This window comes from Diorhabda carinulata, chromosome 12 (genome assembly GCF_026250575.1).
Source record: "Diorhabda carinulata isolate Delta chromosome 12, icDioCari1.1, whole genome shotgun sequence".
NCBI lineage: Eukaryota > Metazoa > Arthropoda > Insecta > Coleoptera > Chrysomelidae > Diorhabda > Diorhabda carinulata.
Window position 1 is genome coordinate 12816984 of NC_079471.1, and position 13645 is coordinate 12830628.

At 31.4% G+C, this 13645-nt stretch overlaps 1 protein-coding gene across 1 annotated transcript in view; it reads right to left on the minus strand.

The window, feature by feature from the left end:
• Positions 1-13645, minus strand: part of LOC130900287 (putative ammonium transporter 2) — a 151913-nt gene that overhangs the window by 42210 nt on the left and 96058 nt on the right. The window contains exons 8-9 of the mRNA XM_057810800.1: positions 6635-6692; positions 816-893 (exon numbers count right to left, since the gene is read on the minus strand). Of these exons, the coding sequence (XP_057666783.1) occupies positions 816-893; positions 6635-6692 (136 nt within the window). The remainder of the gene's footprint in view (positions 1-815; positions 894-6634; positions 6693-13645) is intronic.

Sequence of the window (13645 nt, forward strand, 5' to 3'; positions counted from 1 at the left end):
ACGATTCTATCCACAACGAGATGAGCTGGAGATGATTCTAAAGATGTGAATCCAGCCAGAGACAATAGTAGAAGAAATGCTGTCATCAGAAGCTGCCTGGAACGCTATCAATTCGTTTGTCACGTAAGTCCTTACGGAACTGCGTTCCATTGAAAGAAGAAGAGCGAATGACGTCCACTAGAAGAAAGAAGATATAAAATCTTAGCTACCAGAAGGAAGAGCAGCAGCTAACTCCTCCCTCTGCGAGTAATGCCTAAAAGGCGGGTCCGCGGGGGATGAGAGGATAAAAGATAAGAGATAAAAAAGATAAAAAGATAAAGAAAAAAGATAAGAGGTTTAGGGTTTAGTGAATAGGGGCACTAGCGCCGCAGAGTCGAGTCTCACATATCCAGGCGTACCACCTATGCCTGGAATCCGTAAAAAGGATTCCCCCCTCTTATAAAAAAAAACACATACACACAAACACACTGCTTTTGGGAACGGCAACACTGTCGGACGCGCGTTTCGATAACTAAGTTATAGTCTTCAGAGAATGAAGGCAAACTAAAATATGATTAACTCACCTGTTTTATACTAAATTATGTGGTAAGTTAAGTGTTTTTCTAGGTTTGATCAAAGTTGACGTAAGCGACAGCGTGGTTTCAGACAGTGTTCTGTAATATTTTACAATTTGTTACCTCCGTAGTGAACAGTTCTTTCTAGTTCTTTTTTCATATTTTGAATGCTCAGTGATAAAAAAATTGATGATTCTTTATTTAGTTGTTTTCATAATTCCGTTTTTTTTTCTGAGGTAAGTGCGTTGTTGCAATACAAACCTTTTAAAAGACCTTTTCTACCATAGGTTGTTTTAAGCGGAACAGGATTTTCAGCAAAAATTCCCACAGCCAGAATCCCTACAAATATTTTAATACTTCATTATTACAAATATACGAAAAGGTACGGGGATTATGGTAACATTCCAATGAATTTCAAACGTTCCATTTTTTTACTATTACAATAAACTGAGGTATTAGTAAATCTATAACCAAACTAAACAAATCTATGCGTAAACCACGGTCTTACAGGTCTGGAATCGAGGGTATCGGTGTGGGTTCATTTCAAGGGTGCTAAATTTCCTCACTATGTTGCCGCCAGGTCAGCATTGTGATCGAAAGATGGTACAAAATTGTGTTAACCTAATAATAATTATTATTATTATTTCTATAATTATTTTCTTATATGGACTGAGGAAAAAATCATATTAAGGATTAAGGTTAAATAGAGTAAAAATTCAAATTATTACTCAGAAATAGGGGAAGTTATGAAGAACACGAGAAAATAGTAAGAGTATCAAAAACATTACACTTTCTAGAAATTTTCAATATCATTTATCTTTTCAGGATTTATGCAATTAGAAACCACCTACTTATGTTGATATAGGTATTAAGTCCACTACAAGTCGAATAATTGAAAAAGTATCAACTTGTATAGCAAAACTTCGTCCTGAAATGAATAAAATCCCGAGCCGGAGCAGCAGCTGCAAAAGGTTCAAGAAGAATTTTACAGTATATCCGTTTTCTTAGGTGCATATATGCAGTAGGTTGAGCTCACATCAAAATATTATCTCTCCCGGAGAAAATACTGTGGAAATTTTTGATATGAGAACTTCCTGAACTTCCTATAAATGAAAATATGGCAGCAATTATTAAAGGAGTAACAACCGTTTTGATTTCGTCCTAACAAATATAAATTATTATATACACTATTTAGGCACAATCTAGCTGGATGTAATTTAATAAAAAATTTTGTAAATTTTGTAAAAGTATTTCCACTTCGCTTTTGTCTTGATGTCCCTTATTTGTAATTTAGATGTAATTTATTATTCATTATTAATTTTTAATCTATAGTCGTTACCTTTTGTCCCAACTGCTCTCTATGCGATTCAAAACTCAACTCTTGAAAATAATACATTAGTTGAAATATTCAATTTTCTAGAATCTTTCGAATAGATACATTTTCTGGAATCTGCTAGTCATAAAATCAAATGGAAAATCAATATGGAAAACCCCAAATCAGTTAATTACAGCACAAGAGAAGCTGAATAAGACATTCGCTGACATTAGATTGTATTTTCTATATCAACATTTCCATCTCAACCGTACCCATGTCCATCTGTAGATAGCAGCGCCGCGATATGGCTATTTGAAACACTTAAAACTCGGACAAGAGCCCCACGCTGCTATAGAGGATTGAGCTTAGTTTCCAGACCTGTATATAAGACTGTGGTGTAAACACATTAATGTGAAACTTGCATTGGGTCGAATTTGCTAAAATTATTTAAACGCAAATCTGAGAAAAAAAATAGATGTTTCTTATTTAGATCATTTTGTTTATATAATTTACCATTAGGCATATTGATATCGACAAAAAGGTCGACAGATATCACGTCCTTGATAGGGGATGTAATTCAATATTCGTCGCGGCTAAGTCATGAGAAAAGTGTAATACGATCTGGTTGAACTAAGTAGTCCATATCGACACTTAACAGACCAGCCCTGTAGAGAGAGCCAAAAATACGTTAAAAACGTAGTTCTGTATACTGATGGACTGCAATGTTTGAAGGATACGTTCGAAATGGTATGCTTCTATCCTGTCAGAGCTTTCATTACCAGGAATAGCGTTGTCATGCAGATCAGGTTATGGAGAGTAAACGACACGGACAAAGGCTTCGCTCCAAAGCTCTCTCCGAAATAGTCAGGACCTCATACCAGTTGTTTGTGACCTGAAAAGTCGAACTGGCAGAAAGCTTTCTCGAAAACAAGTCAAAGAATACGCCCGGCCTAATCAAAATAAGGTGCTCTGAATCTTTTCGTCTCTGCAGTTGTCACCAGCATCTAGCACACCCCTGTGGATGCCAATATATTTTCCGAGAAAAATAACATTTAAGGTAGGAAGACTTTCTAGGACCGACCCGAGAACGTTCAATAGAAAACTAATTGAAGAAACCTTAAGTTTATTTTTTAGTTGATTTTCGATTATGCGATGATTTCATCACAGATGTACATACCTCAATAAACGGGCTAGATCACTTAAGGGGTGGATGTTTAGATGATTTTCTTTATTTTGTTTTGACTGGAAAGGGTGTGCAACGCTAATAGTTAATATTTTTACCAGAATGTTTTTTAAGTATAACAAGAAAGATAAGCCAGTTTCAATGTAGAATGTATTCTATGAAACTATTATTCCCAAGAGAAAAAAGCAGAGGGAGCTCTCTATGAGCCAGCATCAAGATATGAATTAGAGCAACTTCTCTGTTTTACTGAACTGGTGGAAGAGATCCATGTAAGCCAATATAAGTTACTGAATTGTGACGGGAAGGTCATTGAGTTCATCTGCATCAACAGCCGAAAACCAAACTGCACCTTTCAAGTGAGAACCCGTGTTGGATTTGTATTTATTTTATATATTCAAATAACTCATTCAGGTAAACAAGTGAAATTTGGTCTTTTGACTTCAATGATTTCGTTATCACCATAGTCATATCTGATACTCTTAACAATTCCAAATGATCTGAGGTGAATACAGATACTGTCGGATGATGAAGTTATAAGTGGTGAAAATAGTTCAACTAGTGTCACTATTGTTATAGTCTATTTCAGAAATGTATATAGCAATAAAATGGCCGTAAGGGCAATGGTGCCTTACCCATTAAATGTTAAGACCTTTATAAGTATATTTGTTTAGTTTAACGCATCAGCATTTGCTGTTAATCCGTAAATAGTGTTCACAGGATTATGAGATTAGTAATGGCGACATTTACACCAACGAAAAGATGTTCCAATAATTCTCCACTATCAGCGAATGGAAAACTTATTATTTTAAATGTACACGATTGCATAAAATACGATAACTCGAAATTTACTGTACAAGAAACTGTCGACCGATGTTCCCGAATGACTGGAATTGGAAAGTCCACCGTTTTTAAATTATTGCGGGGGAAAAAGATAGCAGGCCAAGTGGAACCTCCCAAGAAAAGTTCAGCCAGACTAGTAAAAGTCCTTAATGAAGACACCAAAAGTGTAATTCGAAGAAAAGTTTTTTTTTAAAGAAATAACCACCCTAGATAAGATTTTAATGGAGCTTGGCCAGGATGACAGTATTCCGTTGATAACTAAGAAACTTTTATGGACCACTTTGAGAAATATGGATTTTGCCGGGGTAAAGCATTATCGTAAAGCAATTTTACTGGAAAGCGATTAAATTGTTTGCTGGCGACGAAAATACTTAAGAAGTATAAAGCAGTATAAAAATATAACCATTGTTCGCCAAGCTTTCATGGAAGGCCTGTCAACGGGTATTAAGGTGCCTTCAGGTAAAGAGAAAAGACTAATAATCATCCATATTGAAAGCGAAGAGGAATTTTTAAAAGAAGGTTTGCTAAACTTTCAGTAGCGCAATATGGGAGATTACCACGATGTTTTTAAAGACTATTTTGATGAAATGATAAAATATCTTCCGGCTGATTCAGTGGTAGTTATGGATAACGTTATCATTCTCGATGCATAGAGAAGACTCCAACTTCATCTTGGAGAAAACAAGAAATTTGATAAAAAAGAACTATCAGTTATAGCAAATTAACACAAACATTGTTTTATGAAATACGCCGTAAAAGATATAGCAGAAAAACATAGTGTAACTGTGCTGCGCACACCGCCATATCATTGCGAATCAAATCCTATAGAACTTATATGGGCGCAACTGAAAGAATTTGTAGCAAGACATTCAAAATGAAAGACGTTAAGCTAGTTAGTCCAGCATGTTATTAAAGAAGAGGAAAAAATGTGGCTGACTACTTGATCGATCGGACCGTCGACCCATTAATTATAACGTCAAGAAGGAATGACAGTTCCTCAGATGATAAAGAATATAATGATTTTTTATAATTTAATTTCTGTATAATGTATGTTTTTGTATAATGTTCAATAAAAAATAAGTGTACCTAATACTATGTACATAATGCCTAATTTTTATTCTGTTAAAACAAGATACTCTACTTTTTACGAGTATGTTACTGGCACGCCTTTTGCACTTTATTTTCAGTGTTTGTGAATGGATAACAATAGGCTAAGCTCTAAACCTGCACTTGATAAAAAAAAATTTGTACAATGAAATCAATGCCAAACTATGAAAGTGGCTTGAATATTCGTTGGATCACTCTGTGGTCCCTTTGTATACCTAATGAGTTTTTATTGCTCTATACATTCCTGAAATAAAGTATAGTGACAATTAAATTCCACGTTTGCGCTTTAGGACAAAGCCCACCACAAAACTTATAGCAACATTGTGGTATTGCTACTTTGTTATTGTATATGCCTTATGATAGATATTGATAGACAAGTAATCCTGACTAATCAAGTTTCACTCCTAACATCTATAATACCATAATTTAACAGTAAAAGACATTACTGCAACATTCAAGCAACCAAATAGAAATATTATCTCAAACCACGGTTTTGATAGGGTAGAAACTTGATTACAAAAAATTCAATTCAAGTGTCCAATTTTTTCACTGATGAATAATTTGATTGTGCAGAAACTTAATTTAAATGGAATGAAAGGATTCAGCATGCAAGGACTTCTACTAAACTCATTACTTGCAAACTATTCGGTCCTCCAAGAGAGAAGGATAGCAACGCACCGATTTCTGAATGTTTATGGAATTACTTCGGATGTCTCCTTCCTATTGAAAGGATGATTGTATGTTGACGATTGTACTACTTGGCTGATAGAATAATCTGTCTATAGACAAATGTCTATTTGTGGAGGGTTTTTATTTCCTCTGCTTTGAACTGTGAACAGCATAAACTAAACGTCAAGTCGACACTAAATAACAGCAAAATACTGAACACACTCTCTACATTACAGTCTCTGAAGACGATAATTTGGATATCGAAAAGAGTATCAGACAGTGTAATTGTGAGTTTTAATGTGGTTTGTTTTCAATATAGATATCACCAAGGGTGCTAAAAATTTCAGTTACAAAATATCTTTTGTGGACATATAACCTGTATAACTATCTCTTTTGAGAAAACAAAAATGTGCTCTTTGTAAGAACTGATTCAAATTCAAACGCAAAAATGGAATTTTCTAATATTTCTATGAAATAGTTAAGTTTGATAAAAGGATGTTAGTATGAAACCAAGTAATTTGTTGCTTGCATCTATTTCACTGGAACTGCTTAAGTTGTATAAAATTTACTGTACAATTATGAAAAGCCATCGAAATTCACTCGATTGTAATGTCAGAACAAAATAAAAAAATATTGGTATATTGTAAACTGATCTTCGAAGATATCGTACTGATTCCATTAGAATAAATTATATGGAGTTAAATTCATAATTTCCGTTAACTTAAGCTCTCTAAGGGAATTTTCAAAATATATAATGCAGGATGTGACATCAACAGCGGTAAGATTTGAATGAAATTCACTAGATACCACTTTCTGCTGAAAATTTAGAAGTAAAGATTGTATAATGCAACCGACATTCGCAGATATCAAGTTATCATTTCACAATCTTTGATTATGGAATTTAGTTACGGGTAATACCCCATGTGAAATACTTAGTAGAATGTGATTTGAGCAGATATACATTACCCCATATTCCACCTACACCGTGAACTGAACTGGCACCCACGGGGTCATCAACACCTATCTGAAAAACGATTTCATTGATACTTTACTCATATTACCAAGTAAATTGAGAAATTTTAAGAAGAAATTATCAAACACAACTTAGTATATAGTTTAGATATAATCATTCATTAAACAGTCCTAAAATTTGAAGTGGAGTCGAAAATAACAATACAATGTAATGAAGAGATAAAAATAAAGTTTCATAACTCCATTCGTTCATAAGAGGTATTTAAAAAAAAACTGAGAGATTAATTTTGATATTCATACACTATATTTTCTTATTATTTTTGAGGTGTAAAAACAATTAAAAGAACGGAGTAGTTGAATGAATACAGAACATGAATGACTGGGACTAAACTCCCAGAAGCGTCCTAAAGTGATTTATAGAATACATGCCCTTAGACTTAGAAGAACAAAAGCACTTGATGACGCTACTGAAGTGAATACCAAAACCGCACGAATACGTAATATTTTATATAGGTACAACAAACGAAAATTGGGTACACCAGTATACACCAGAAACACAAATACAGTTTTAAGAACATACTTCATCCAAGGAACGTGCTTTTGGCGAATAAGATCATGGCTACAATGTTTTAGCATTTGAAGGTTGTTATTTTCAAAAAACCAGGAATTTTACCGTAAGAGGGCCTAGGACTACTAGATCGACTATAGATAAAAGTATGGATATAATGAAAAATACAGAAGACAAATGGAGAAAATGGCCGAGGATATCAAGAAAACACAAGAAAAACAAAGAGAATATAGAGAAGAAATGAATCAATTGAAGAAAGAAAACCTATAGAGGAGCAGATGGGGATAGCGACTACTTTTGTAACCGCAAAAATAGCACTGAATAGTGAATAAATAAAGGAACATCAATAGCTAGGACGAATAAAAAACTACAGAAGGAACTCGTAAACAATGAAACAACAAAGGAAAATACAAAGAAGAATTGGAGAGGAAACTAGCAGAACAACAGAGCTATAATGTGAACAAGGAACTAAAACATAGAGAAAACATAGAAATAATATCACAGAAAATAAGACAGGGACAAACGGACAAATGGTAAAATATTAAATGTAAAGAATAAGAAAAATGATACAAACTGGTACAGATAAAGACGTGTAGGAGCAATAACGGAAGGGAATGGAGAACAGAATAAATAAGTGAATAAAGGAATTGATAATTTGGAGTGGAATATAATAATGGGCAAGCTGAGCAGAGGAACTTGTATATGAAAAATAAGATTGGGTAAATAAGAATGGATGAGACCGAAATGTTTCGTAGATGTGAAGAGCACTTCAAAGAAATATTAAATGCAGATAATGATGGAGAGGGAACATTGGAATAAAATCATAGCTCAAGATTGGAATAGTAACGAAAATATATTGCCATCATCGTATGAAGAAATACTAGGAATGATAAAGGAGCAAAATAACGGATAATCCTGAAAAAGACAAAATAGAATCAAAATCAAATGGACAGAATTGCACTAAAGACGACATCTATCATTCAACAAGGATATATGGAAACAAGAGATTATGCCAGAAAAATGGGAAACGACAATAATGGTGGCAATACACAAGAAAAGGAAAAAATATGTATGCAGAGACTACAGGAAACAAAAAAAGAAAGACCAAGGAAACTGTGGTAAGCAGAGGTGATAGAAGACCTAATTTCTCACTTCCTAGAGCTCTTTTAAACAGTTTTGTTCATAACTTATCTTCATTTTATGTCTCTATCAATTAAAATTCTATTTGAAAGCATATATTATTGACGGTTGGTCTAATTTCAATAGTATTCCGGAATATGCGTATTTATAAATAAAATAAAATAAAATAAAATTAAAATAGAAATTTGTTTCAAATGAAATTTCAATTGATGAGACCTAATTGTGGTGTGATAAATATTGTAATATATTTTACAAGATATAAATTCTGACGTTGTTTCAATGTAACATATAAAAACTGCTACTTTATGTATAATAGTTATGATTATCATTTCCATTTGTTTTTCCAATTTTCAAGTTGTTTTCAAAACATCAAAATTAACATCGTTAATATAACAGTGGCGCAGTTAGTAGGATTTCTAAACTCATTTAGAACAAGGATTCTACGTAACTAAGTGTGATGGTTCCTAAACCTTCAAGAAATATTCAAGCTCCAGCTCGATTTCTATTCAAAGCAAACGGTCTCTCCAGCACCAGGAACATGCAAATGAGAAAGCATGTGTATCAAATCTCACGGACAAAGATTATAGCTGCCAAGGAAGGAATGAAAAGATTGGCATAAGAATCATCGCATTTCATTATATTTAACATTTTTGCAAATATTTTCATTAACTTTCAGTTTTATAACCATTATTTATTTTTATTTCAAATCTATTCATTTGAATTATGAATACAATATCTGAAACACGTAGCGGAACGAATACTAATTCCAACGATCCCGTATCCACAGAAAGAGAAAGAGAATTTTGGACCTTATACATTATCTCAAACATTTTTTATTATTTAGGACGGAGAGCAAATTTTCCTAAATACTTCTATAAATGCTCGTAAAACAGCTTATAGAATGGCCGATTACGACAATAAGGTACTTTTAACTATAAAATAAACTTAAAGGGCGAGGCGCTGAAATCTTTGATTCACGCGACCCTTCAAATCGGGAAGATATTAACTACATACTTAGGATATATTCACGATATAAATTTCTTCATTTAAGACATTCAACGAATGGAACAATTAACAAACGAATTGCCTTGAATTTTTGTTTCGACTATTAAATTTAGAACAGCCAAAATTATTGTGATAATCCAAATCAATTCCTTGGAAAGGCACTTGACTACCAAGAAATTGATCCCAGTGCCCCTAACTATCATACAGTTAACAATGAAATTGAGGAATACTATTATACTGCGGATAGTGAATCAAATTTTGATAATGATATTTATACAAACGAATGCGAAGATATTAACTTCACCGAACGAAGACAATTTTAGATAATTTTAGTCAAAATGAAGAAAAAATTCATAATTTTGACGCCGATAATCTTCTGAATCCAAATCATAATTATTATCAGGATTTTCGACAAGTTCTTTGGAAACGAAACCACATGATTCGCTGAACTACCAAAATTCAAATTTGTCGATCTTAGATCGCACTACACAGATTCAAAGCATAAGTTTGAACTATCTAGTATTAGATCACCTGGAACAGATGAAAAATACCTCACCAGTTATATTATATTTATTATAAAATTATATTGAAGATGCAACAAACTCCTTTAAAATTCTAATGGAATTATAATGAATTAAAAAATTGGAGTTAACAAATCAACATTTATTTCATTTGAAGTCAATGATTTCGACAAGTTGTATATTTGTAATTTAGATATAGAATTTGATTATTTAATAGGGTCAGATTTTGAAATTGTACCATTGTTCAAAGTTACTGATTACTATATTGAAAATATTTAAATTGAAAAACAATTTCTGCGAAAATACAACTTCGATTGAAACTAGACCCGAACAAATTTTTGAACTAAAATGCCATTTGGTCAATACTGATATTATACTGGTAGCTCAGGAAATGGAAAAATTAAATTAACAATCGCTTTGGTTGAAATAAATGAGAAAATAGAATTTTCCGTTTCAGTGATGAATTGTAACTGTATTCCCAGAACTGTAACATTTCCAAAACTTATGTTAGAACCATATGAAATGAATACTGTGAACAATATTCGATTAACCACTGAAGAAATAAGTACCGATAAAATATTAGAAATAATATAGAAACTCTAGACCATCTAAACGATGGAGACGCATTAAATAACATGGAATAAAACATACTTTAGCCACCCAACATTCTAAACGCACATATGTTAAATCATATCGCTACCCGGCAATCTAAAAACAAGAAGAGAATTATCAGATCAATAAATTGCTCTCACAAAATATCATACCACCCAGTAATTCTCCATAGTCGTCACACGTGTGGGTAGTGAAAAAAAACTCGACGCACTCGGCGAACAAAAATTGAGTGTCGTCTTAAACTAATTAAATGAAGTTACTGTAGATGATAAATACCCGTTGCCATATATTGGAGATCTATCGGATCAGTTTTAGAAATGTCAATATTTCACGGCAGTAGATCTCGCAGATATATCAAAGACCGCTTTCACATTCGAAAATATGCTTTCGATTTCCTTAGAATGCCGTATGGCCTATAAAATACCCCTTTTACAATGGATAATGGATAATCAATTTTCATACGTAAAACGTGAGTTACATGTGAAGAATTCTTGAAGGACATTTTATAAACAATACAATTGTATCAAATATCATAAACATGTATCAGCATTTATTCTATTTTGTATCAAATATCGTAAACATGTATCAGCATTTATTTTACTATAAATAAGGTTTTTGTAAACAACTTGATGATATTTAATGTTTATAATTAGTTCGATCTTGAGATTAATTGTATTCATTCAAATATTCAAAAATAAATTTTTTAAAAATAAATTTTGAAAACCGAAATTTATAATTGGCGCAGTCATTCAGATTAGTGCGGTCGCGAGTTTACGCAAAGTGCGATAAAGTTCCGGCTAAGTACTTCAGTACTTCAGCACTAGACCTACATATTCAACGAGGGACAGGACTTCAGATAGCTGTAAGTGCCAAGTTTCCCTATTATTTTGATTCCTTATTATCCATACTTATCAGAACTTTGAATAAGGAAGAGATAATTTGATAATTTTAAATATATAATTTTATGAACGATTTTGATAAATTATTAAATACATTCAGTAATTTAAACTTAAAAGATAATCCAGAATATATAAAAATGGCAACGTCAAATCCAAAAACCCTAAATTGGGATTTATTCAAATTAAAGTTAAACCTTACGACGGAAATAAAAATACGTTAAATAAATTTATAAATCGATGCGAAAACCTAATAGAGACGTATTCAGTTTATAACGATCAATACATTAATAATCACGTATTAGAATGCATACAAGAAAAATTAATAGATAAAGCCGAGTTAATGGTAGGAAATAGGATAGAATTGAATACATGGTTTAAATTAAAAAAAGCGATGATTCAGTTTTTTGCAGATAGGCGCGATTTAGATTGTATTTTACAAGAATTAACTAGAACGAGACCATTAAAAAATGAAAATTTAATAGCATTTGGTAACAGATTACAATTATTGAAAAGTCAGACTATACAAATAATTAGTAATAATTTAAACTTAGGAGAAATTGATAAAAGATGCCAAATTAATCATTGTGAGAAAACAGCCTCGAATACCTTTATTGCGGGATGTTCAGGTGTTATACGCAATAATATGTATTTAAAAAAGCCTAACTCTTTCGAAGACGCTATGGCTTACGTCGATGATGGCCAATTTTGTGAGCCTAGAGTTAAGTATAATAATAATAATAATAATTTTAAAACTAACTCAGTGAAAAATAATAGAAATGATAACTATAATAATAATAACAACCCCTACTATCAACAATATGATAATAATTATAATAGAAACCAATTTTATAATAATGAAAGATATAATAATAATAATAATAATAATTATAATAGTTTCCCTAGTCAACCTATAAACATAAATCCTATGCCACAGAGAAGGCAAAATTACCCGACGAATGCGCAAGTGTTTGGTCCTAGGAAAAATGTTTTCTGCCCGAACCAAATATCTGTAAATCGATTACCTAGACCAGAACCGATGTCTACGACATCGAAAAATTTTTCTGACAGACCTAGTAGACGTGTAAATAATAATAACTATTACAATAATAATAATACAAGCAATAATAAATATTTCAAATCACGAAACGAACCAAATTTTACATCCGAAGAATTATATAATAATAATTATAAAAATAGCGAAGAAGAGGAAGAAGAAGAAATAATCGATTTTCAACATTTGTTCGAGCGCGATGAAAATAATGACCAAACCGTAAATTTTCGGAAAGAGCCTCGGAAAAAGTATCAAAAATAGAAGAAATGAATTTTACTCCTAATGATGCATTAACATACTTTGAAAATTTCATAGAAACTAACGAATCAGAACCCAGTGAAAAAATAATTGAAATAAATTTTACATCTAATAATTCATTACTAAAAATTCAAAAATTAATAAAAATAAAAGAATCAGAATTAAATCATTGTAAAGAAATAAATAAACAAGTAGAACTAGATCTTAGTAAATTATTTGATGAAGAAGAAAAAGATAAATTAAATGTAACAGAAAAGAATTCGGAAGAAAATATTATAATGGTAAGAGAAACGAATAATGATACAAAATTAGAATTAGAAGTAGAATTATTTGATAAAGTGGAATTAAACGTAGATTTAAAATATACGGAATTAAACGAATTCAAAATGAATGAGAATGATAATGAAAGAGAAGTAGAAGAAAATGTAATAGAATTAAACAGAGAAATAAATGAAATAAATAATTATAAGACAATGGAAGAAAAAGATATAATAAATGATGTTATAAAAATAGATAATGATATATTAGAAAAAGAATGTTATTTCATAAAACCTGAATTAAATACAAATATATTGGACACACAAAATAAAAATAATATGATTAATAAAAGAGACATGAATAATGAAAATGAGACAATGGTTATTAATTATGAAACAATAATTGATAGAAATAATAATGAAATCAGTTCAAAATATTTGAATAAGAAATTAAATGCGATACTAAATGAAAAGTTAATTGAAGAACTATTTTGGAAAAATAAATATTATCATTCATTAAAATGATACGCAATTCAAGAAATTATAAAATGGATTTTTAAGCAAAGAACTTTCAAATTTTTATAATTATGCTATAAGAATAGATAAGATTTAGAATCAATAGATAATAAATGAGTAAACTTTTAAAAGAAACTATAATAATAAAAACTTATTATTAATTAGAGTATATATAAGA